At 35.2% G+C, this 27479-nt stretch overlaps 1 protein-coding gene across 1 annotated transcript in view; it reads left to right on the top strand.

The window, feature by feature from the left end:
- The window catches only part of ABCD2 (ATP binding cassette subfamily D member 2), a 78452-nt gene that overhangs the window by 23670 nt on the left and 27303 nt on the right, over positions 1 to 27479 (top strand). The window contains exon 7 of the mRNA XM_022572467.2: positions 24312 to 24457. Coding sequence (XP_022428175.2) covers positions 24312 to 24457 — 146 coding nt within the window. The remainder of the gene's footprint in view (positions 1 to 24311; positions 24458 to 27479) is intronic.

Below are 27479 nucleotides of genomic sequence, written 5' to 3'. Positions count from 1 at the left end.
AAAATTAATAGTTCTTGGATAGTATACTAGTCTTTCCATCAAGCTGCATATGTTCATATGTTCTAAAATTGTTCAATTATGTTTTAAGAGCCTCTGTGAAATAATCTTTATCACAATTCTGTTATATAGTTAATTAATGATTTGAAACTACCTTAATTAAAAATATTTTACTCTAATAATGAGTGTAAAAGTAACACAGAAATATTTAAAAGGAACATTTTTCTTCTGAAGTTTTAAACTATCTTCCTTCATAACAATTTACAGATGTCTAAACAGAAAGTTGTACTTGAAAATTTGGAATATTCATTGTGGGTGAGAGAAAATTAAATTTAAATAAAATTAAATTCATCTGACCCAGTAATTTTTCCATCTGTCATCACCCTGGGTTAGGTCGACATCACAAAAGTACTCCTACTGTGTTAGAGGACTATTCTGTGGAACGTAGTAGAGCACCTATGCTGAAATTATATTACAAGAGCAAATATAAAAGTTACATCAAGTATGATGCTATCACATCTCTCTTCCTCTTCTTCCTTTGTTAGAAAGTGTTTGTACAGTCCTGCCCAATGGACTAATTTTTAGATCATATGTTGTAATTATGCAGATGAGGCTTTGTGAGGTTTTTTCTTTAAAGTAAGACCTATCAGAGTAGTAGGAAGCTATCTGAAGTGTAGAAGGATGAAGAACTGTATTGGCAGTAAAAAAATATTGGATGTGAGCAGTGCTATGAATACTTATATTTAACACAAAATAGATAACAGACAGCAGAATCATTGTCTCTTTCTGTCTGTGCTTTAGAATACTTTTGGGAAATGTTCTGGATCTGAAAACTAAATAATACTGCCAAAGTTTAAGTTTCAGACATTAATGCATTAAGTAGACCGATTTTAATTTCTTATTTAGGTTTTAAAGCATAGAGTCATGAGGAAAATATTCTATTACATCATAGAATCTACTCTTTTAATGCAGATAAAATTGTATACATAAATTTTATATTTTTCACTATTTTAGATTTCATTTATAATATAGATACAGTTCTTAAGTATAGCTATACCCTGAGCAATAAAAGACATTTCTCAGACTTAAGAAAGGGCATTATCAGCAAAGTTAGCCTTCAGAAATGAAGGAGAAATATTTTCCCAGACAAATAAAAGCTGAGGGAATTCATGTTCATTAGACATGCCTTACAAGAAATGCTGAAAGGAGTTCTTCAAATTGAAATGAAAGGCTGCTAATTAGTAACAGGAAAACATATGAAAATATACAACCCTGGTAAATGTAAATATATAGTCAAATTCATAATACTCTAATATTGTATTATGGTGGTGTGTTAACCATCTAACTCTTAGTATAAAGGTTAAAGAACAAGAGTATTAAAATAACTATAACTAGTACAATTTATTAATGAATACACAATATAAAAAGAGGAAAATTATGACATTAAAAACATAAAAGGGGGAGAGTAAAACTTGCAAGATGTTGTATATACGCCTCATAGGAACCAGAAAGCAAAAACCTACAGTAGATTCACAATAGATAAAGAGAAGGAAATCAGAGCATACCACTACAGAAAATCACCAATTCACAAAGGAAGGCTACATGAGAGGAAGAAAGGAACAAGAGACAAAACAACCAGAAAACAATAAGATGGCATTAGTAAATCCTTACCTGTCAATAACTAGTCTAAATGTAAATATATTGACTTCTCCAATCAAAAGACATAGAATGGCTGGATGGATGAAAAAAAGACCCAACTTATTTGCATTATAAGACATTATAAGACACTCACTTCAGCTTTAAAGACACACATAGACTGAAAGTGAAGGGATGGAAAAAGTTATTCCATCTAAATGGAAACCAAAAGAGAGCAGGGATAATTATACTTATATCAGAAAAATTAGATTTTAAGCCAAAATTGCTAAAAAGAGACAAAGAAGGTCATTATATAATAAAAATGGGGTCAATTCATCAAGAAGATATAACAGTTGTAATATATGTACACTCAACATCAGAGCACCTTAATATATTAAGCAAATACTAACAGATCTGAAGGGAGATAGACAGCAATAAATTAATAGTTAGGGACTTCAGTGCCCCACTTTCAACAGTGGGTAGATCATCCAGACAGAAAATCAACAGGGAAATATTGGACTTGAACCGATATTTAGACCAAATGGATTTAGTAGACATATACAGACATTCCATCCTATGGCAGCAGAATACACTTCTTCTCAATCATGCCTGGAACATTCTCTAGGAATATTATATGATAGGACACAAAATAAGTCTTAGCAAATTTAAGAAGATTGAAATCATACCAAGTATTTTTCCCATTATAACAACATGAAACTTGCAATCAATAACAGGAGGAAAGCTGAAAATTTTACAAATAGTGGAAATTAAACAACACACTCTTGAGCAACCAGTGGATCAAAGAAGAAATCAAAAAAGAAATTAAAATATTTTGAAAGAAATGAAAATGGAAATACAGTATATGAAAACCTATCTGATGCGGCAACAGCAGTTCTAAAAGGGATATTTATAGCAATAAGTTAAGAAAAAAAGAGAGCTCAAGTAACTAACTTTACATCTCAAAGGAACTAGAAAAAGAAGAACAAATAAAGTCCAAAGTTTGCAGAAGGAAGGAAATAATAAAGAGAAAAGCAGAAATAAATGAAATAGAAACCAGAAGACCAATAGAAAAGATTGATAAAACTAAGAACTGATTATTTGTAAAGATAATATTGACGAGCCTTTAGCCTATCCCTGGGATGCAAAGATGGTTTAACATTGCAATCAATAAATATGATACACCACATTAATAGAATGAAAAACAAATATCATATGATCATCTCAATAGATGCAGAAAAAGCATTTGACAAAATGCAATATCCTTTCATAATATTAACTCTCAACAAACTGGATCTAGAAGGAACATACTTCAACATAATAATGGCCACATTTGACAAACTCAGAGTTAATATCGCATTCAACGGTGAAAGAATGAAAGCTCTCCCTCTAAGATCAGGAACAAGACAAGGGTGCCCACTCTGACTATTCTCATTCAACAAAGTACTGGAAATCTTAGATAGAGCAATCAGACAAGACAAAGAAATAAAGGTATTCAAACCAGAAGGGAAGAAGTAAAATTGTCTTTGCAGATAATATGATCTTTCATGTAGAAAATCCTAAAGACTTAACCAAAAACATTTAGAAAAAAATCAATGAATTCAGTCAAGTTGAAGGATACAAAATCAACATACAGAAATCAATTGTGTTTCTATACACTAACAACAAACTATCTGAAAAGAAATAAAGAAAAACTATTCCATTTACAATAGCATCAAAAACAATAAAGTACTTAGGAATAAATTTAACCAAGGAAGTGAAAGACCTATACACTGAAAACTATAAGACTTTGAGGAAAGAAAGACTTTGAGGAAAGAAACTAAAGAAGACACAAACAATTGGAAAGATATCCCATATTCATGGATTGAAATAATTAATATTATTAAAATATCCATACTGCACTAAGCCATCTATAGATTCAATGCAATATTTATCAAAATTCAATGGCATTTTCCACAGAAATAGAAAAAACAATCCTAAAATTTTTGTGGAAGTACAAAAGACCCTGAATAGTCAAAGCAATCATGAAAAAGAAGAACATGGTTGGAGGCATCACACTTCTTGTTTTCAAACTCTGTTACAAAGCTATAGTCATCAAAACAGTATGGTACTAGTATAAAAATAGACATAAACCAATGGAAGAGAATAGAGGGCCCACAAATAAATGCCTGCATATGGTCAATTAATATTTGCCAAGAGAGTCAAGACTACTCAAGGATAATCTCTTCAATAAATGGTATTGGCAAAATTGGATAACCACATGCAGAAAAATGAAATTGGACTTCCTCTGTCTTACACCACTCGCAAAACTGAACTTGAAATGGATTAAAGACTTAAATGTAAGACCAGAAACCATAAAACTCTTAAGACATAGGAAAAACTCCTTGACATTGGTCTGGGCAATGATTTTTTGGATATGACACCAAAAGCACAAACAATAAAAGCAAAAATCAGCAGGTGGAACTACATCAAACTAAAAATCTTCTACACAGTGAAGGAAACCATCAACAAAATGAAAAGCCAACCAATGGAATGGGAGGAAATATTTGCAAGTCTTATATCTGATAAGAGGTCAATATCCACAATATATAAGGAGCTCATACAACTCAATAGGAAAAAAAAAACAGTACAGTTTAAAAATGGGCAGAGGATCTTAATAGACATTTTTCCAAAGAAGATATACAGATTGTCCAACAGGTACATGAAGAGGTGCTCAACGTCACTAATCATCAGGGAAATGCAAGTCAGACCACAATGAGGTATCACCTGTCTGAGTGGCTAATCTCAAAAGATAAGAAATAACAGGTATTGGCAAGGATGTAGAGAAAAGGGAACGCCTATGAACTCCTAGTGAGAATGTAAGTTGATGGAGCCACTATGGAAAGCAGTATGGAGTTTCCTCAAAAAATTAAAAATAGAACTACTGTACAATCTAAACTCCCATGTTCATTGAGGCATGATTCACAATAGCCAAAATATGAAAACAACCTAAATGTCTGTCAACAGATGAATAGAAAGAGATGTGGTATGTATGTATATACAATGGAATATTCTTAAGCCATGAAAAAGGAAATCCTGACATTTGTGACAATGTAAGTGAAATAAGTCTGACAGAGAAAGATAAATACTGTATTGATATCACCTATATGTGGAATCTAAAAAAGCTGAACTTGTAGAAACAGAGTAGAATGGTGGTGACCAGGAGCTGGAGAGTGGGGAGAATGGGGAGATGTTGGTCCAGAGTACAAACTTACAGTAAGAAGTTGAATAAACTCAGGGAATTTAATACACACCATTGTGATCAGAGTTAATAACACATTATATACTGGTAGTTGTTAAGAGAGTAGACCAATGTTCTCACCACACAAAAAAAGTGGTAATTATGTGAGTAATAGAAGTGTCAGGTAACAATATGGTGATAATTATTTTGCTGTATGTAAGTATATCAAATCAACATGTTTATAACTTGAACTTACACCATGTTATATGTCAATTTTATCTCAGTAAACCTGGAAAAAATATCACTGAGCTGTACACTTAAAAATGGTTAATATGGTAAATTTTATTTTACATGTATTTTACCACAGTTTTTAAAAGTGGAAAAAAAAGTGCAAAAATTCTAGTCTTTGCCCTCAGGAGACCTATGTTATTTTGCAACAAACATAAATCACTAGGAAACTTTTTCTTAATTATAAAATTTACTGTTGCCTAGGCAAAAGGTCAACTACAACTTAGTTAAGAAAAATGAGAATGAAAGTCTATTTTTAAGGCTTAATTTTTTTTAATAATGTTAAAAGTCATTTTATCTTGATTATAAAGCTTCTAGAAACATGAAAATTTGTATTTGTTTAAAATCCTATAGGACCAATATCTTGCAAAAGAGCATAAAATTTATTTAAATGTATATGTAAACTAGGAGAGCCTAGATATAGTATTTACACCTAGTATTCTAAAAGCTATTGATTTTTTCAAAAAAGTTTGAAAATAATCTTATGTGTCTTTATGATTTAAAAGAAAGCTGCTACATAGACGGGAGGGGAGTTTGGGGGAGAATGGATACATGTATATGTATGGCTGAGTCGCTTTGCTGTGCACCTGAAACTATCACAACATTGTTGATTGGCTATACTCCAATATAAAATAAAAAGTTTTTTAAAAAAAGAAAGAAAGCTGCTACAACCTATTTCAAAATATTTGTCAGTAGGTAATCGTAAACCTTTCTTTTTAGGATATTCTTATTAATGAATATTATCTAGTATCTTATTGCATTAATTTATAGCAATAGAATATAGGTTAAGTACTAGTTTGGCAGAAAAAAAACTGTAAATTAAATATAGAATTGAGTCTTATGTACCTACAGAATAAACTTCATAAGTCACAAACAGACCTTTATAATAATCCCCCTGTTTTCACTTTTCATGATTGAAAGACTTCTTGGTAGAGTATCAGTCTCTTTATGCAATGATCAAATGTAAATTAGTTGTTATTTTTATGGGGAAAAAGGAGTGGGTTTTGTTAAAGTGGATTTCTAATAATGTCATGTAGTGTAGAGAAGAAAAAGTAAACTGAGGGAAAAAATGTTCTGATTAAGTATATTGGGACTGCTTATTTTTTTAATGAAATTTGCAGAGAATTTGAAGAGTTGCTATGGCTCAGTTTCAAGTTGGGAAACCTGAATTCCTGAGAAATTGTGAAATCACCTCAATATTTTCCCAGTTAATATCTTCTGATACTTCAGCAATGTTAATAATGAGAACCAGATAAAAAAAAATCTTGGCCTTGGTTCAAGAATACAAATAAAAAGTTATTTGGGATGGTAGATGGTAAAATTCTTAGTTTTGCTCAGATAGTTCTTAAACTATTTTGGCAATCTTAGGCTGTTTGAGACTGAATTTCCTGAGCAATGTGACTATACTCTTTAAACTGATAGTTGAAACTTATTGTTCCCTACTGTATTAGCCATCTGACCCTCAGGAAAATTCTTACACTTGAATACAGATCCTGAATTTCTTTTGTCAGTTCTTGGTGCACTTTGTCTTAACCACTTAAAGGTTGATTTATGATCTGCTCTAGCTCTCACTAATCCACAAATTTATGGCTCATTAGTCATTTAGTAATTCCCTAGTACATCTCTGTCTTCAGCCATTAAAGACTCTGAAGCCCAGTCTTTTTTTCTTTTTTTTTCTTTTTTGGGCTGCGTCTGGTCTTAGTTGTGGCGCGCAGGCTCTTTGTTGCTGTGCGCGGGCTACAGAGTGCGTGAGCTCAGTAGTTGCAGCTTGCGGGCTTAGTTGTCCCGTGGCTTGTGGGATCTTAATTCCCCGACCAGGGATCAAACTGGCGTCCCCCACATTGCAAGATGGATACTTAACCACTGGACCACCAGGGAATCCCTGAAGCCCAATCTTTAATTTGTTTAGTTCACTTGCTAACAAAATACTATTGTATGCTAACACTTACCAAAATGGGAAATTGAAACATTTGGTGGGGGTTGGGGAAACAGAGCGTGAAGGAGAGGAAGGGAAGGAGGGAAGAAGGAAGGAAAGAAGAAAGGGATGGAGGATGGAAGGGAGGGCAGGAAGCAAGACAGAAGATAACAGGTGTTTACTGACAAAAGGCAGCAAAATCTTGGGTTCCTTTGTACTACTTTTTAAAAAAACTCTCCAGGGTATCAGTTGTATACATCACATATTTCTCCCCAGCAACAGTCTCCAGTTTGGCAACAACCCACCATGTAATTCTGTTCCCAAAGCTCCTGCTGTCACTATCCTTTCTTGGTAGAAATATCTAGGGACAGAAATTTTAACCATGATCTTCTTACTACTGTAAACTTTATGCCCAAATACTTACACTAAGGCCAACAGATCTAAAATAGAATCAGACTTCCCACAAATTTGCATGAAAAGATAATTTGTACACATTTCTGCCCATACTTGACTTTGAAATATGAGAAGTAAAAGGTTAAGAAAGTGAAAGGATTATAAAGATTGAATTAAATTTGACTAAACATTTTTTAAAAGAAAGAGAAAAACAAAAGAAAAGAAAAAATGGGGGTGGAATAGTAGGGATATTTTATTTCATATCTTGGGAAAATTACTGTACTTTATTCTTTGTCAATGTTCTACTCTTTTTTTTTAAATCAATGTTTATTAATGCCCTGCTAGAAGATGCTTTAGAGGATAGTGAGTAAAGACACAGTCACTCTCAATGTGTGTTTGTGTCTAATTTGGTTATAAACAAAAACATGCAACTATGTCCTATAAAACCCAGAACAAATGCCTCAAGAAAGACAAGAAATGCTATAGAAATATTCAAAATGAGAACAAATATTGTAGAACAGCGTGTCACTTGACCTGGGTTTTGAAAGTTAGAATTTTAACAATTGTCATAAATTGGATGTTTCTCAAATGTCTAAGTAGAGCAGAAATGCCACAGATTCAAGTAAGCATGAGTCTTCTGGTTTTGTTTTTTGGATACTTCCTTCTAAGCAGGGCTGTTCTATTCACCCTCCTTCTAATACACCAAGCTGAGGAAAGCAATTATTTATTATTAATATTATGTCATTGGTACATACTGAAGATAATAGCATCCATCCCCTAGGTCCTTAATCATTCCTAAGATGTTCTTTCAGCTGAATTTCTTTGAAATACTTTTTAAAGTTCTCTAGTGCTTTGTGGGTCTGCCCTTTCCCTAGTATCCACCTAAGAAGCTCGTCTCCTCTTTTTGAATAAATGACATAGTCTTAACAGGTTAAATTTTAGTCTACTAGTGCTTCTTGAAAAACATAGCAAAAGATGACAGTAACTTGTTTCTACAACACTCATGTTTTTTTTTTTGGTCAGAAGATATTCTGAATTTATAAATAACATATTATCAGCTCAGTATTTATTTACTAACTACTTCATTCACAAGGTATTATATTCAAGTATCATGTTACTTAATCTTCTAGACTAAATGTAAATGCTGCTTAATAGATAAAGTAGTAATGAATCAGAGTTTTAAATTAAATACAACATTAAAATCCTAAATTTGGTTGTACACAGGAATAATAGCATGACTAATTAGATTGTACAGAGAATTAAATATAGATAACATTACTTCTATCTTTTAACATATGAACAGTACCTATTGATCACTCTCTGCATGTCATGCTAAATAGATTATTTTAAGTGATTAAATTTGGGTTCAAAGGGATTATAAACTTTAGTACTTAGAGTTGCACACCAGTTTAAAGCCAGGGTCAGAGTTCACCAAATCTTTGGATACAAATCCTCTGTATTCACTGCCTCTTATTGCAGGTTAATAAAATAATCTTATTAAAAACATCTACCTCAGGTAGAAAAAAAAAAGCCCTACTGTTTGACCTTAAAATATTTTCTCAGACAGTCTTAATTAATAAAATTAAAAGATTCTCTAACACTGTCCCAAATATATGGGGAATAACGAACTATCATTCTTTTATAGTTTGCATTCACTTCCAAAAATTTCTATATTCTTCAACTGTTTCTCTTAGAAGAGTTTATGACATGAAATCTCATCTTTTAGAAGTGCCAACATGTAATCCATTGTTTTCTTTGATGGCATTTCCACACATTCCTTTAATAATATAGGTTATGTATTTTTTAAATAAAGTGAATTAATATTGATTTTTATTTTGACAATCTTATGACCTCTTGAGATAATTGGTGGATCCTAGGGCATCTTGAGCAAGGGCTGAGCATCTCTGGTCTATTACTACTAACACAAGCAATTACTATATATTAGTCACTGCTTACATATATTACATGTTTCTGATTTTTCTGTATGACAACTCATAAGGTTGGTGTTAGTATCCCTATTTTATAGATGAGAAAACTTGGAGAGGTTGAAGTCATTCCACTGATAAATTTTGGAGCCAGCATTTGAACTTTGGTGTGTCTGACTCTAAAGTCACTTTGTCTTGCTTATTGCTAGCAGCAGGGTACATGTTTCTGAAAAATTACTACTCTTCTGCCTGCCCTTGAAAGTGAGTATCACCAGTTAAGGTTGTTTGCTTGGTATGCTGAATCTGTACTAATATCAAGCTATTGTTTGGAAGCAGAGGTCCTTATAATTCTTGGGGTATAGGGCAATCCAAGCCAATTTTAGCATAAAGTTTAGCACAGATACTTGGTGTCATTCATTTATGTTAATGTGAGAGAAGCTATATTCTTGTGTAAAAGTGAAATTCGTTTAAATTAAACTATGTTAAAATCACTTTCAAATTAGAATATGTTCTCTGTTCTTTCCTATTCTTCTAAAATCTATTTCTCTATAAAATATAAAATAATCTCTCAAAAATATACCCATAGTTTTAAATCAGACTTCTTGCAGAAATGTAAAATAAGCAAATCTTAATTTACATGATGCATTATGGCATAAAAAATTATTATTTACCCTTTAAGTTGTCAAAAGAAGAGATTATCTTTTGCAACAAAGACTGTGTTTTGTGTTAGGAAGTTCAGCAGAATGGACAGAATACTTAAATAACACTAGTAACAGCAGCATTGCCACAACTGTACTGCATGCTAAGATGTGCCTGTGTCAAATAAGTTCTGTAGGTATTTTAAAATATGAACTTTCTTTTGAATTGTTTCTTTATGAATGCCTTCCAAATCCAGGATTTCCTCTTTGGAGGGATAAGAGAACTATGTTATACAACATCATTGTTTAATCCACACATTTAAAACTAGATAATGACTATTAAGGAACCAGAAAGCACATGAGACCAGAAAGGAGGTTAGAAGACCTAATTTGCCTCCTTTCTCCATGGAAGAGAGGGTGCCCTCATAGTAAAGAATTTTTGGTGTGATCCTTACTTTTCTTCTTTTTGCCTAAGATCTCAGATTAAAAAATGAGGGTGTGATCTGGAAAAGGACGTACATAAGAATATGGGGTCGTGCTACTTTAGATATCTTGATGACTGTTTTCTATTGAGTCTCTAGCTTTCAGACTTTTTGATTCTTTTTGATGAATCTCTAGGTGCCAAAACGAGATAGGGAGAGCCTCTGAAGGACAAGGAGTGTATTAACTTAAGTAAGATGCAGGCTAGCCTGAGTGGAATGTTGGTCTGAAAGGGCACTGTAGTAAAGTAAAAATGTAATATGGCTTAATCCAGGCATACTCATGGAGCCCCATATCTAAAAGGTTATACATACACTGATCTTGTTGCCCCCAAATTAGACAAATCTGGACTTGAGGAGAGGGAGTTGTCACTGGAACAGATTTTGCCCTTTTTGAGTCACTGTTGAATAAATCTTTATAGAATATAAGCTAGAAAGGGCATGTCTCTGTACAGCACTCTGTACAGCACTGGGGGTATTCTACTAAGTCTGTAGTATACCTATTGGCATACTGTAACTGTGCAATGAATGATGAATGATTTAATAAATGAGTGAATGAACATCTCCACTGATTTGGTTTCTACTGCCAAATTGGTCTGACTTCTCATACTAATTAGGAAGCAAACTATTTATTTTCTTGCTTGCACTAGATATGTCACAGAATCTTCTTTGTGATGGCAATAAATATTTGTCACTTAACATATATGGTTTTTTTGTGTGTGTGTGTGGTACGCGGGCCTCTCACTGTTGTGGCCTCTCCCGTTTTGGAGCACAGGCTCCAGACGCACAGGCTCAGCGGCCATGGCTCACGGGCCCAGCCGCTCTGCGGCATGTGGGATCTTCCTGGACCGGAGCATGAACCCGCGTCGCCTGCATGGGCAGGCGGACTCTCAACCACTGCGCCACTAGGGAAGCCCAACATATCTTTTTTAAAAGAAATTATTTTAGCCATGAATAAGGCTCAGTAGTATTGCTATAGCTAATTCACTTCTATTCCTTTGCTTTCTGACTATTAAATTCAAATCAAGTAAACTTTGCATAAATATCTTTGGACACTTGGCTCAGAATGATAAACTATACATTTTAGTACCTCCTGTGTAATAATTGGTACAGTTCAGTTTTTAAAAATCTCTTTTAGAGATCTATAAATATAAAAATGATTTCCCGTAGCTTTTTTTTTGCTTTAATTTCTATTTATCACTTGGAAAAATGTTAAGGATACATTTTTTTTAATATTTAACTCTTTTATAGGCTAATTTATAAAAATGATAATGGAAAAATCTTCCTTTGCATATAAAAGTTTTCATTATTTTATGAGTCAATTATTAGGTTAAACCAAATGGAATTGCAATTTTTTTAGGTCAAAAGGTCAAATATCAGGAATTTCATACAGTAATCTAATATAATGATAAATACAACAAAGTTGACTTTTAAAAAGTTTGCATTCTTCCCAGTTTGGGAGTACTTTGATTATTACACTAACAGTATTTTTATTACTACTTGGAAATAAACACAGTCCCTGCTCTTAAAAGGCTGTGCACATATCTCCTTTGGTACCTAGAAATATCTTATCTTAGAAATGTAATTTCAGTAATGGTAAGTATATCTTTTCAGTTGGGAATTTCTTCTTTTTTGCTACATATTTATTTTAAGACTATTATGAGTGACTTACACATTGAGGACTCAAATCTAGTTGTTGCTGTTCATGAAAAAATTCTGATGACATGATTGCTTCCAGAATGTACATTTATATGAATTATTAATAGCTAGATTTTATGGCTTTCAAATTGCTAAGTTATTACTATGGTAACACAGCAGTACTTAGCTGTACCTTATTCTTAAACTTAACACATCTCATGCCTTAAATACATGAGTATTGCTGTAAAATTTTTATCAATATTGTTCACAATTAAATTCTAGATGACTATGAAATATTTAGCATTTTTGGTGATCATTCCAAAGACTTCAAGTACAGAGCTAACATTTCTCAGTGCTGTCTTCTTCCTACTTTGTCCCATTAAAGAGAAAAAGAGAAAATAGTATAAACCCTAATAAATGTCAATACATTTTGCCAAGAATCATATATTGTCAGATATTTAATATAGAAAAGTAGGCAGTATAATACAAATTATAGAAGTACCCTGAGACATTGTAATATAACTGTAAAAAGCCATAATCCCTGAGAGTGGATTTGATCTCTAATAATTTTACTTTAATTTTACTATTATAATTAACAGTTTTAACTATAGATGCATTCAAAGTAATTTCAGATTACAAAGGAAATTTTGATAATTGCTCAAATAATGATAATCTAAATTATAGTATGATACCTGTACCAATATCTTTTCCACAACAAATAGAGATAATTCTGGATTTTACTTAGAGAAAGTAAATTGAAACTAGATAATGTTTCTTTTTGATATCTACTAATTGTAAGCAATCTATTTCTTTTGTTTGGACTACGTTTATACTTTCTGATGGGCCAGAGCAAGTGTTGTGGTAATTGATCTACCTGAAATATTTAGAAGATAATCTGAATAGGTCTATATATCTAGAAAGGAAAGTTTAGTAAAGAGTACTTTGAGTCCTTATCAATTATGTATAACTGTGGTAGCACTAGAGAAACTTGAGCTAACTTAAAATGTTAAATTCCAGGCCTATGAGCAGGAAAAAGGATCACATGCAAACTAATCGTATAAACATGGGATATAGGGTCCTTCATTTTTTTGTACTTTCAAATAGATTCAACATCAACCCAAATTTCCTTGATGTAGCCTTTCCAGAGAATTCAGTTGTAACTTTATAGTAGTATTTTTAAATAATTATATTAATAAAATCTATTATTAGAGTATCCTTAGTTGCTATGTACCTCAATAAACACATATAGAATGTGTTATTTTTACCATTTCACATGATCATAAAACAATTGAGAAAAAATGGAACTTTAATAAAGCAATATTTTTTGGGTCCTTAATGAATATATACTTTTATGAAATATTTTTGTATAATTTCACCAATATTCCGTTCACATAAATTTTCAAAATAGCAATTTTCATATTCTATTAAATCATTTTGAGTAACAGTAAATCAAATAACAAATTACGTAGACATTTAATTTAAATCTCATCCTGATTGAATTTTTTAAAACTTAGTAGCTAAGAGTGTCTTCTTTTTAGTTCTGTTTTTACTTTTTTAGATTTTGAGAATGCATATTCAACATATTATTAGGCTTATAAACACAATAAGAAATTAAACATTGCAAAGCAAAACTCAATTATAATTAAGAGTTTTTATGAGATAAATTTTCATATCTGTTCATCAAAGAGAATTGACAGATTTCAGAAGTCATAAATAATATTAAATGAATCTTTTAAAGAAGTTACAAAGTTTTAAAAATAAATTTTATTTGTTTATTTACTTACTTATTTATTTTTGGCTGCGTTGGGTCTTCGCTACTGTGTGTGGGCTTTCTCTAGTTGGGGCAAGCGGGGCTACTCTTCGTTGCGGTGCGCAGGCTTCTCAGTGCGGTAGCTTCTCTTGTTGCGGAGCACCAGCTCTAGGTGCGCGGGCTTCAGTAGTTGTGTCACGCGGTCTGTAGAGCGCAGGCTCAGTAGTTGTGGCACACGGGCTTAGTTGCTCCGCGGCATGTGGGATCTTCCCGGACCAGGGCTGGAACCCATGTCCCCTTCATTGGCAGGCGGATTCTTAACCACTGCACCACCAGGGAAGTCCCGAAGTTACAAAGTTTTTAAAATTAATTTTTATTGGAGTATAGTTGCTTTACAATGTTGTGTTAGTTTCTACTGTACAGCAAAATGAATCAGCTATACATATGCACATATCCCCTCTTTTTTGGATCTCCTTCCCATTTAGGTCACCACAGTGGATTAAATAGAATTCCCTGTGCTATACAGTATGTTCTCATTAGTTGTATATTTTATACATAGTATCAGTAGTGTATATGTGTCAATCCCAATCTCCCAATTAGAAGTTACAAAGTTTTGCTTCTTCAAATTCCTTTTACAAAGAAAACATTTGGCAGCCTTATGCATATTGACACCTTTGAGGTCCATAAATTGCTGCAGTGAACTAAGTTCCTTTGAGGTCCCATAAATTGCTGCAGTGAACTAAGTGGTGCTCCAGTTACTAAAAGAAATATTTCTAGGTAAATGAGATAAAGCGTTTAACAGAATATACTCTCTAAAATCTAGGTAATTATGTATTTATTATTTATTAATCATGCTGAGAATAATCCAAATTTACTATGGGAATAAAACCACATGTCTTTTAGCTGGCTAAATAGAAATTCTTTTGTATCTTCTTTGTTTTTTTAAATTGAAGTATAGTTGATTTACAATGTTATGTTAGTTTCTGGTGTATAGCAAAGTGATTCAGTTACATATATATTTTTTTTCATATTCTTTTTTAAATTGACCTATAGTTGATTTACAATGTTAATTACTGCTGTACATCGAAGTGATTCAGATATATATATACGTATATATATATATATATATATATACACACACACACATTCATACATATCTATGCATTCTTCTTATATTCTTTCCCATTATGGTTTTTCATAAGATATTGAATATAGTTCTGTGTGCTATACAGTAGGACCTTGTTGTTTATCCATTCTATATGTAAAAGCTTACATCTGCTAATCCCAACCTCCCACTCCATCCCTCCCCCAAACCCCTCCCCCTTGGCAACCACCAGCCTGTTCTTTATGTCTGTGAGTCTGTTTCCATTTCATACAGGGGTTCATTTGTGTCATATTTTAGATTCCACATATAAATGACATCATATGGTATTTGTCTTTCTCTTTCTGACTTACTTCACTTAGTATGATAATCTCTAGTTGCATCCATGTTGCTGCAAATGGCATTATTTCATTATTTTTTTAAGGCTGAGTAGTATTCCATGGAATAAATACACCACATCTTTATCCATTCATCTTTCAATGGACATTTAGGGTGTTTCCAAGTCTTGGGTATTGTGAATAGTGTTGCTATGAACATAGGGGTTCATGTATCTTTTTCTTTTTTTTTGAATTTTTGAATTTTATTTTATTTTTTTATATGGCAGTTTCTTATTAGTTATCCATTTTATTCATATTAATTTATATATGTCAATCTCCACTATTTCATCTTCCAGGTCACTTACTTATCTGTTCTTCTGCCTAGTTATTCTGCTATTGATCCCATCTAGAGTATTTTTAATTTCATTTATTGTGTTGTTCATCATTGTTTGTTTCATCTTTAGTCCTTTTAGGTCCTTGTTAAATGTTTCTTGCATTTTGTCCATTCTATTTCCAAGATTTTGGATCATCTTTACTATCATTCTGAATTCTTTTTCAGGCAGACTGCCTATTTCCTCTTCATTTGTTAGGTCTGGTGCGTTTTTATCTTGCTCCTTCATCTGCTGTGTGTTTTTCTGTCTTCTCATTTTGCTTATCTTACTGTGTTTGGGGTCTCCTTTTTGCAGGCTGCAGACTCATAGTTCCCATTGTTTTTGGTGTCTGTCCCCAGAGGCTAAGGTTGGTTCAGTGGGTTGTGTAGGCTTCGTGGTGGAGGGGACTAGTGCCTGTGTTCTGGTGGATGAGGCTGGATCTTGTCTTTCTGGTGGGCAGGTCCACGTCTGGTGATGTGTTTTGGGGTGTCTGTGGACTTATTATGATTTTAGGCAGCCTCTCTGCTAATGGGTGGGGTTGTGTTCCTGTCTTGCTAGTTGTTTGGCATAGGATGTCCAGCACTATAGCTTGCTGGTCGTTGAGTGAAGCTGGGTGCTGGTGTTGTGATGGAGATCTCTGGGAGATTTTCGCCATTTGATATTATGTGGAGCTGGGAGGTCTCTTGTGGACCAGTGTCCTTAAGTTGGCTATCCCACCTCAGAGGCACAGCACTGACTCCTGGCTGCAGCACCAAAAGCTTTCATCGACACGGCTCAGAATAAAAGGGAGAAAAAGTAGAAAGAAAGAATTAGTATAAGTAGAAAGAAAGAAAGGAGGGAGGGAGGAAGGAAGGAAGGAAGGAGGGAAAGAAGGAAAAAAGATAAAGTAAAATAAAATAAAATATAATAAAGTTATTAAAATAAAAAAATAATTATTAAGAAAAAAAAATTTTTTTAAAAACAAAAACGGACGGATAGAACCCTAGGACAAATGGTGGAAGCAAAGCTATACAGCATAAATCTTGCTCTCAAAGTCCACCTCCTCAATTTGGGATGATTCGCTGTCTATTCATGTATTGCACAGACATCAACTTGATTGTGGAGCTTGACTCCGCTGCTTCTGAGGATGCTGGGAGAGATTTCCCTTTCTGTTCTTTGTTCTCACAGCTCCCAGGGGCTCAGCTTTGGATTTGGCCCCGCCTCTGCGTGTAGGTCGCCGGAGGGCGTCTGTTCTTCGCTCAGACAGGACGGGGTTAAGGGAGCCGCTGATTCGGGGGCTCTGGCTCACTCAGGCCGGGGGGGGGGGGGGAGGGAGGGGCACGGGGTGCGGGGCGAGCCTGCGGCGGCAGAGGCCGGTGTGACGTTGCACCAGCCTGAGGCGCGCCGTGCGTTCTCCTGGGGAAGTTGTTCCTGGAACCTGGGACCCTGGCAGTGGCAGGTTGGACAGGCTCCCCGGAAGGGGGGTGTGGATAGTAACCTGTGCTTGCACACAGGCTTCTTGGTGGCGGCAGCAGCAGCCTTAGCATCTCATGCCCGGCTCTGGGGTCTGCGCTTTTAGCCGAGGCTCACGCCCGTCTCTGGAGCTCCTTTAAGCAGCACTCTTAATCCCCTCTCCTCGCGCACCAGGAAACAAAGAGGGAAGAAAAAGTCTCTTGCCTCTTCGGCAGGTCCAGACTTTTCCCCGGACTTCCTCCCAGCTAGCCGTGGTGCACTAACCCCCTGCAGGCTGTGTTCACGCCGCCAATCCCAGTCCTCTCCCGGCGCTCCGACTGAAGCCTGAGCCTCAACTCCCAGCCCCGCCCGCCGCGGCGGGTGTGCAGACAAGCCTCTCGGGCTGGTGAGTGTCGATCGGCACCGATCCTCTCTGCGGGCATGTCTCCGCTTTGCCCTCCGCACCCCGTTGCTGTGCTGTCCTCCGCGGCTCCGAAGCTTCCCCCCTCTGCCACCTGCAGTCTCCGCCCGCGAAGGGGCTTCCTAGTGTGTGGAAACATTTCCTCCTTCACAGCTGCCTCCCACTGGTGCAGGTCCCGTCCCTATCCTTTTGTCTCTGTTTATTCTTTTTTCTTTTGCCCTACCCAGGTACGTGGGGGGTTTCTTGCCTTTTGGGAGGTCTGAGGTCTTCTGCCAGCATTCAGTAGGTGTTCTGTAGGAGTTGTTCCACGTGTAGACGTGTTTCTGGTGTATCTGTGGGGAGGAAGGTGATCTCCGCGTCTTACCCTTCCACCATCTTCCCGTAAGCCTCTATATATGTCAATCTCAATCTCCCAATTCATCACACCACCACCACCACCACCACCACCACGCCCCCCATGCCACTTTCCCCCATTGGTGTCCATACGTTTGTTCTCTAAATCTGTGTCTCTATTTCTGCCCTGCAAACCGGTTCGTCTGTAGCATTTTTCTAGGTTCCACATATATGTGTTAATATACGATATTTGTTTCTCTCTTTCTAATTTACTTCACTCTATATGACAGTCTCTAGATCCATCCACGTCTCTATTGACCCAATTTTGTTCCTTTTTATGGCTGAGTAATATTCCATTGTATATATGTACCACATCTTCTTTATCCATTCATCTGTCGATGGGCATTTACGTTGCTTCCATGACCTGGCTATTGTAAATAGTGCTGCAATGAATATTGGGGTGCATGTGTCTTTTTGAATTATGGTTTTCTCTGGGTATATGCCCAGTAGTGGGATTGCTGGGTCATATGGTAATTCTATTTTTAGTTTTTTAAGGAACATCCATACTGTTTTCCACAGTGGCTGCACCAAATTACATTCTCACCAACAGCGTAGGAGGGTTCCCTTTTCTCCACATCCTCTTCAGCACTTGTTATTTGTAGACATTTTAATGATGGATATTCTGATTGGTGTGAGGGGGTACCCCATTGTAGTTTTGATTTGCATTTCTCTAATAATTAGTGACTTTGAGCATCTTTTCATGTGCCTATTGGCCATCTGTATGTCTTCTTTGGAGAAATGTCTATTTAGGTCTTCTGGCCATTTTTGGATAGGGTTTGTTTGGTTTTGTATTTGAGTTCAATGAGCTGTTTGTATATTTTGGAAATTAAGCCCTTGTCAGTCGCATCATTTGCAAATATTTTCTGCCATTCTGTTGGTTGTCTTTTCATTTTGTTTATTGTTTTCTTTGCTATGCAAAAGCTTGTAAGTTTGATTAGGTCCCATTTGTTTATTCTTGTTTTTATTTTTATTGCCTTGGGAGACTGACCTAAGAAAACATTGGTACAATTTATGTCAGAGAATGTTTTGCCTATGTTCCTTTTTAGGAGTTTTATTGTCTCTAAACCATTTTGATTTTAAACCATTTTGATTTTATTTTTTTGTACAGTGAGAGGGTGTGTCCTAACTTCATTAATTTACATGTGGCTGTCCAACTTTCCCAATACGACTTGCTGAAAGACTGTCCTTTTCCCATTGTATATTCTTGCCTCCTTCATCAAAGATAAATTGACTGTAGGTGCGTGGCATATTCTTTTCCAGTATAGATTATTACAAGATGTTGAATACAGCTCCCTGTACTGTATGGTAGGACCTTACTGTTTATCTATATATAGTAGCTTGTATCTGCTAATCCCAAACTCCTAATTTATCCCTCACTTTCCCCTTCCCCCTTTGGTAACCATAAGTTTGTTTTCAAATGAACTTATTTACAAAATACAAAGAGACACAGACATAGAAAACAAACTTATGCTCTTTTTTAAGATATTGCCCTTTCACATAGGTAGATAACTAAGTTGAAATGAACTTTTTTGTCTCCATAATGGTTTATTGAATGCATACTATGTGCCTGTAGTACTGTACTAAGTGCTCTACATTGCTTTATAAAAACTTCTACTACTGCTTCATTTAACCCTCATAACAAATGCAATAAAGTGAGTTACTTTACAAATGACGTAACTATAGCTCAGAATTTGGGTCACATTGCTAGTAAATGGTGAGATTGGGATTCCAGTCCAGAACCATCTCCCCAAAGCCTATTATCACAACCATGACTCTATACTGTCTTCCCCGAAATGTAGATATAAAATATAATTTTATCAAATATTTCCAGTTAATCAAGTCTTATGGTAGAATCCTGTAGAAACACCATTGAAATGAATGTTCAGATGTATTTTAATCATTGCAGTCTCAGTTATGTATTGTGTCATGGCTGTTCTGTGGATTGAATTATATTTGGGGTTTATGCTAAGGGTGTCTATACTTCTGATTTACATTAAGTTGGAACTGGCATCACTTTGTAAGTTAGCTAAAGTACTGACTCCTAATATTTCCTTGTATTTCTTCTTAGTAGTCTCAGGATACCAACTAAAAAATTGTTCACTGGCCCTGATGGTCAGTATCTATTTTATGCTACTGTTATTATTACCAGATATTAATTTAAGATAATATCACATTATATAAATGCTTAAAGTGATGGAAATAAACAAATAACTTTTTGTCCTAATTCTGTTTTTAAAAAATATATGGTTAGACTGGAGAGGGAAAAAAATCAGAGAGCAGGAGAAGACATACGGAATATGGTAGAAGAAAAGTGACTAGAAATGGTGCAGCCACTTGGGAAAACAATTGGTCAGTTCCTCAAAAAGTTAAACAGAGTTACCATACGCCCCGCTACTAGGTGTATGCCCACTATTCATAATAGCCAAATAGTGGAAACAACTGAAATATCCAGATTAACAAAATATGATGTATCCATACAATGGAATTTAATTCAGATATTAAAAGGAATGAAATACTGCTACATGCTACAACATGGGTGAACCTGAAGATATTATGCTGACAGAAAGAAGACCACATATTGTGTGATTCCATACATATGAAAATATGTGAAATTTCCAGAATAGGCAAATCCACAGATACAGAAAGTAGATTAGTGATTGCCAGCTGTTGGGAGGAGGGAAGAACTAGGAGTGCCTGCTCTTAGGTATGGAGTTTCTTTTGGGGGTGAAGAAAATGTTCTGGAATTAGATACTGGTGATATTTACATGAGCTTGTAAATATACTGAAAATCATTGAATTTTACACTTTAAAAGGGTGAATTTTATAATGTGAATTATACCTCAATTTAAAAAATATGACTAGAGATTCCTTATATTTGCAAAGACTCCATTGAAAATCTTATTACATGAATGCATATATGTATAATTGAAATATAAATATTTTGATTTTCAAATATTAGTTAAACCTGTTATAAAATAAATTTTTGTGCTATCTATCCTTCAACTAAATCATTTACATGTTATGGGAAAATAGGTAGAGAATTGATCTACAAACACAGTTTGTATTTAAAACCTTTAATTCTCTCTCTCTGCGCACACACACACACACACACACATTTTTTTTTAAGTTGCTATAAATAAATCTTCACCCCTAACTTCTTTAGGGTGTAGAGTTGACACTTGAGCAATGCAGAGGTTAGAGGCGCTGACCCCAGCACAGTTGAAAATCCGTGTATAATTTATAGTTGGCCCTTTATGTATAATTTATAGTCGGCCCTTTATATCTACTGTTCCACATCTGCAGATTCAACCAACCACAGATTGTAAAGTACTGTAATATTTCCTATTTAAAAAAAACCATGTATAAGTGGACCCATGCAGTTCAAACCCATGTTGCTCAATGAGGAACAGTATTTTCAGAGAGCAAGAATAGTCTCTAATATAGACATAGTATGATGATCAAATTTATGAAAATTAACACTGATATAATATTATCTGAACATACTTTTGTTGGTTCTCAAACCGGCCCTTGTACACAGTGGGCAAGAAGAGACAGAAAAAAGAGGCAGACCACTCCAGATTGGTGGATGGCAGGTTTAATAAGCAAGGGAATTTACATTTGAGGCTTGTCATGGGCAGCCTCAAGATGAGCCTCTCCACTTCTATCCACCAGAATCTTAAAAGTTTATATAGAGGCCTTCATGGGGTTCGGTCATGTATACCATCCATAGGGTCTCAACACCACATTGCTCCCTCAAGTCTGTGTCCTTGAAAATAGTTGGCAGCTGTGGGAACTGTGGGTTGAGCATACATTCCAAGTTCAGGGAAGAGGGTTGGAGCGTCAGATTGCCTGGGTCCAGCTCACAGGTCAACTGGCAGTGAAGTCCTCTTGATTACCTCCTCCAACAACTTTCCACGTTCAAATTTTGCCAATTGTCATAATACTGTTCTTTATAATAACTTGTTTTTCTCAGTCCATCATCATACATTGTATTTTAGTTGCCATGTTGCTCTAGTTTCTTTTAATGTGAAAGAATTCCTTAGCCTTTCTTTGTTTTTTATGACATTGGTATTTGTAATGAGTGCAGGACTGTTGATGTTGTTGTATATTCATAAAGTCCCACAATTTGGGTTTATCTGATAGCTTCCTAATGAAACAATACAGTTTACACATTTTTTTGCAATAGTACTACCTGCATTAGTTTTCAAGATCTACTGAAACCAAAAACTTGCTGGTCTGAAGCAACAGAAATTTATTTTCTCACAGATCTAGAGGCCAGGAGTCCAAAATCAAGGTGTTGGCAGGGCCACCCTCCTTCTGGAAGCTCAAGGGGAGAATTTTTTCTTACCTCTTCCAGCTTCCAGTGGTGCCAGGCTTGTGACAGCATAACTCCAATCTCTGCCTCTGTCTTCACATGACTTTCCTCCCTGTGTTTTTCCTCTTCTTTAAAGGTATTTATTGGATTTAAGACCCATCTGGTTAATCCAGGATAATCTTATCTCAAGATCCTTAACTTAATTACATCTGCAAACACCTTTTCTTTTCCTAAATAAGGTCACATTCACAAATAATAGGGGTTAGGACTTGGACATATCTTTGAGGTCCACAATTCAACCCTGTATACTTCCTAAATGCTGTTGTGATCTTCTCAAAGGGTAGTATCAGGATGCAGCAAATGTACACAGAACGAGGAAATAGATTTTTGTTCAAAAAATTATGAATTCATGCCGATATTCTAATTCAAATTAAATGTTAAAGAATATTTTTCTCACCTTCCCACATTTCATATTTGTATCTTCCTTCTTCCACAGCGAGAACCTTACCTCCTAACGTTATTAAAACGTTTGCTTATTTGATCAATCCTACAACATAGTTTCAGAATTGCTAGCCTATAGCAACAAGAAACATGAACAATTAGTTTTAAGGTTTCTTTGTGGTTCTTTTGGTTTTCAACTGAAATTATGTAACCAAATTTGAAAGTTACTTGGATCAGTCCCTCCTCCCCGTTTTATGTGGTTATGTTATTCATTTGATATACTTTTCAGTTCATTTGTTTCTGTTTGTATTCAATTTTAGGGTTTCTTCCTTCATTTTACTGGTTAAATTAAAAAAAAAATAACACTTTAACATGATTCTAAGAGTAAAAACTATATAGAAAGTATTCTTAATGAGGTCTTTTCCCTCCCTTATCTATTCTGCCTTGTTCCTCCCATCTTCTATAGGTAACTGATTTCATTAGTTTCTGGTTTACTGTTTCCTTTTGTAAATATAAGCAGACAGATGTATATTTTCTTATTTTGCTTTCATTTTACATAGAAGTGGTATACTACATATTAGTGGTTCTATCAAATGGGGATGGTTTTGTCCCCTAAAGGGACAAAATAATATTTGGAGACTTTTTTTTTTTGCCACTGCTGCAGTGGATGCTAGTAGCATCTGGTGCGTAGAGATCAAGTGTTCCACTAAACATCCTATAATACACAGGATATACCTCAGTGACAAAGAATTATCTGATTTAATAACTCCATAATACCACTGTTGAGAAACCCAACTATATATCTACTTTGCACTTTGCTTTTCAACTTAACAATATATTATGTAAATCACCCTATATCAATTCATAGAGATCTTCCACATCCTATTTTATAGCTGCATAGTGCAGGTTCTATAGTTTATTCAGTCAGTCTCCTTTGTATGCACATTTAGGTTGTTCTCAATATTTTGCAATAACAAAGAATGCTGTAATGGATAACTTTACACATTTTTTTGTTGATGGTGGTGTATTTTTGGAAGTATATCTTTAAAATAAATTCCTAGAAGTGGGTCAAAGACCACATGATATATTGGTTTGTAGAATCCTCTCCAAAGGGTTGTACCATTTTGCATTTTCACATTGTATGAAAATACCTTGTGTCTCCATAGACTTGCCAATTGAGTGAGTTGTCAAACTTTTGAACTTCTGCCAATGTGATAAGTAAGAAACTCAGTATAGTTTTAATTTGCATTTCTCTTATTTTGAATGATACTTTTTCAGTTTTGTTTGTTCACATTGCTGGGTCAAAACCTCAAATTTTATGTTTAACGCACATAGTTTTAGATGAAATACAGAAGCAACATTTATAAAATACAACAGAACAAGTATGTATTTCTATGCTGAAAACATCCAAGTATTTCTTGTAGAAACTTTTCGTGTGGCTATGTCTCTATATGTTTTTACATGAATATAACAGTGTTTTATCCTGCCACGCCTGAGAGAGAAATACTCATCACCAAGTAATAAATATAATCCTAGAAATATGGTATTTAAAGTCTGCTCTGGAGTTTTCAGACCACCAGGATGTCACATTGAGTAAACTAAACTGATTTTCTACTAAGATTCTTGTGTTCTTGGTGTTTTACAGGCCGTACATGTCTCTTGGAAGTCTTCGGGATCAAGTCATTTATCCAGATTCAGTGGATGACATGCATGATAAAGGCTATACAGACCACGATCTAGATTGTATTCTACATAATGTTCACCTCTATCATATAGTTCAAAGAGAAGGAGGTAAAGTCTATAATTTGTGTTTTTTTCATGTATTTAAATTAATTTTTAAAAAGAAAACTTGGGTTTAATTTGAATGTATGCTGTTGTTGGAACATAAGCACACAAGTAAAGATGGAGTTTAGAGCTTTTGTTGCTTTTCCATTCTTGACATGCTCTTTTCTGCTTATGTTATATTTCATGCAGCACACTAAGCTTTTTACTAAGTCTGCTGCTAGCATTTGAAAACAGTTTTTTTTTTGGTCATATTTTAATGTACATGTGTCCCTGAGGCCATAGTCAATCTAAATGTATGTAAAGTTCATGACAGAAATATTCTCCTGTCAAGCTCTCAGCTTATATTAAATGTAATAATTTGAGAAGTAGGTATCACAAACTTATTTATTTTCAGAACCACAGTCTTACCAATACATTTTTTTTCCTCTAAAGCAACACACAGAGAATTAGATAAAATATAGAAACTTCTCTACTGTAGTATTTCAACATAAAACATACTTTTGAAAGAGTAGGAATAACAGTTATACATATTAGCTCAAAAAAGAATTACTTTCAAAAACACAGAATTACTTGCAAATAACTTGATAAAAATATAATTTGATAGCCTAGAAAAACTAATGAAGTAGCAAGCTAGAATTCTAGGTTAAATTTTGCATGGGTTTTATGTTTTATTTTTTAGCCCATTTACATTATCAAAAGAAGCAGCATACTACAGTAATTAAGAATGTAAGCTTCAAAGTCAGAGTTCTAGAATCAAGTCTTAAATAGCTGGGGGACCTTCAAGATGGCAGAGGAGTAAGACATGGAGGTCACCTTCTCCCCCACAAATACATCAAAAATACATCTACATGTGGAACAACTCCTACAGAACACCTACTGAACGCTGGCAGAAGACCTCAGACTTCCAAAAAGGCAAGAAACTCCCCACGTACCTAGCTGTGTGGCTGACAGGGTCTCAGTGTGCCGCTTGGGTGTCAGGCCTGAGCCTCTGAGGTGGGAGAGCCGAGTTCAGGACATTGGACCACCAGAGACCTCCCGGCCCCATGTAATAGTCAGTGAAAGCGCTCCCAGAGATCTCCATATAAACACTAAGACCCAACTCTACTCAAGGACCAGCAAGCTCCAGTGCTGGACACCACATGCCAAATAACTAGCAAGACAGGAACATAATCCCACCCATTAGCCGAGAGGCTGCCTAAAATCATAAGTTCACAGGCACCCCAAAGCACACCACTGGACGCAGGCCTGCCCACCAGAAAGACAAGATGCAGCCTCATCCACCAGAACACAGGCACCAGTCCCCTCCACCAGGAAGCCTACACAACCCACTGAACCAACCTTAGCCACTGGGGGCAGACAATAAAAAGCAACGGGAACTATGAACCAGCAGCCTGTGGAAAGGAGACCCCAAACACAGTAAGTTAAGCAAAATGAGAAGACAGAGAAATATGCAGCAGATGAAGGAGCAAGGTAAAAAACCCACCAGAACAAACAAATGAAGAGGAAATATGGAGTGTACCTAAAAAAGAATTCAGAGTAATGACAGTAAAGATGATCCAAAATCTTGGAAATAGAATGGAGAAAATACAAGAAACGTTTAACAAGGACCTAGAAGAACTAAAGAGCGAACAAACAATGACAAACAACACAATAAATGAAATAAAAAATTCTCTAGAAGTGATCAATAGCAGAATAACTGAGGCAGAATAACGGATAAGTGACCTGGAATATAAAATAGTGCAACTAACGACTGCTGACCAGGATAAAGAAAAAGAATGAAAAGAATTGAGGACAGTATAAGAGACCTCTGGGACAATGTTAAACACACCAACATTCTAATTATAGGGGTCCCAGAAGAAGAAGAGAAAAAGAGACAGAAAATATTTGAAGAGATTATAGTTGAAAACTTCCCTAATATGGGAAAGGAAATTGTCAATCAAGTCCAGGAAGTGCAGAGAGTCCCATACAGGATAAATCCAATGAGAAACATGCCAAGATACATATTAATCAAACTATCAAAAATTAAATACAAATAAAAAATATTAAAAGCAGCAAGGGAAAAGCAACAGATTACAAGGGAATCCCCATAAGGTTAACAGCTGATCTTTCAGCAGAAAATCTGCAAGCCAGAAGGCAGTGGCAGGACATATTTAAAGTGATGAAAGGGAAAAACCTACAACCAAGATTACTTTACCCAGCATGGATCTCATTCAGATTCAACAGAGGAATTAAAAGCTTTACAGACAAGCAAAAGCTAAGAGAATTCAGCACCACCAAACCAGCTATGCAACAAATGCTAAAGGAAATTTTCTAGGCAGGAAACACAAAAGAAGGAAAAGACCTACAAAAACCAACCCAAAACAATTAAGAAAATGGTAATAGGAACATACATATCGATAACTACCTTAAATGTAAATGGATTAAATCCTCCAATCAAAAGACATAGATAGGTTGAATGGAAACAGAAACAAAACCCGTATATATGCTACGTACAACAGACCCACTTGAGACCTAGGGACACATACAGACTGACACTGAGGGGATGGAAAGAGACATTCCATGCAAATGGAAATCGAAAGAAAGCTGGAGTAGCAACTCTCGTAACAGACAAAAAAGACTTTAAAATAAACACGAGACAAAGAAGGACACTACATAATGATCAAGGGATCAATCCAAGAAGAATACAACGATTGTAAATATTAATGTACCCAACATAGGAGCACCTCAATATATAGGCAAATGCTAACAGCGATAAAAGGGGAAATTGACAGTAACACAATACTAGTAGGGGACTTTGACACCCCACTTTCACCTTTGGACAGATCATCCAAAATGAAAATAAGTAAGGAAACATAAGCTTTAAAGGACACATTAAAGAAGATGGACTTAATTGATATTTATAGGATTCCATCCCAAACAACAGAATACACTTTCTTCTCAAGTGCTATGGAACATTCTCCAGGATAGATCATATCTTGGGTCACAAATCAAGCCTTTGTAAATTTAAGAAAATTGAAATCATAGCAAA

Source organism: Delphinapterus leucas, chromosome 11 (assembly GCF_059928025.1).
Source record: "Delphinapterus leucas isolate spDelLeu-1000000601 "Yukka" chromosome 11, BTC_Dleu_Yukka2, whole genome shotgun sequence".
Taxonomy (NCBI): Eukaryota; Metazoa; Chordata; class Mammalia; order Artiodactyla; family Monodontidae; genus Delphinapterus; species Delphinapterus leucas.
This window is presented reverse-complemented; position numbering and strand designations above follow the sequence as displayed.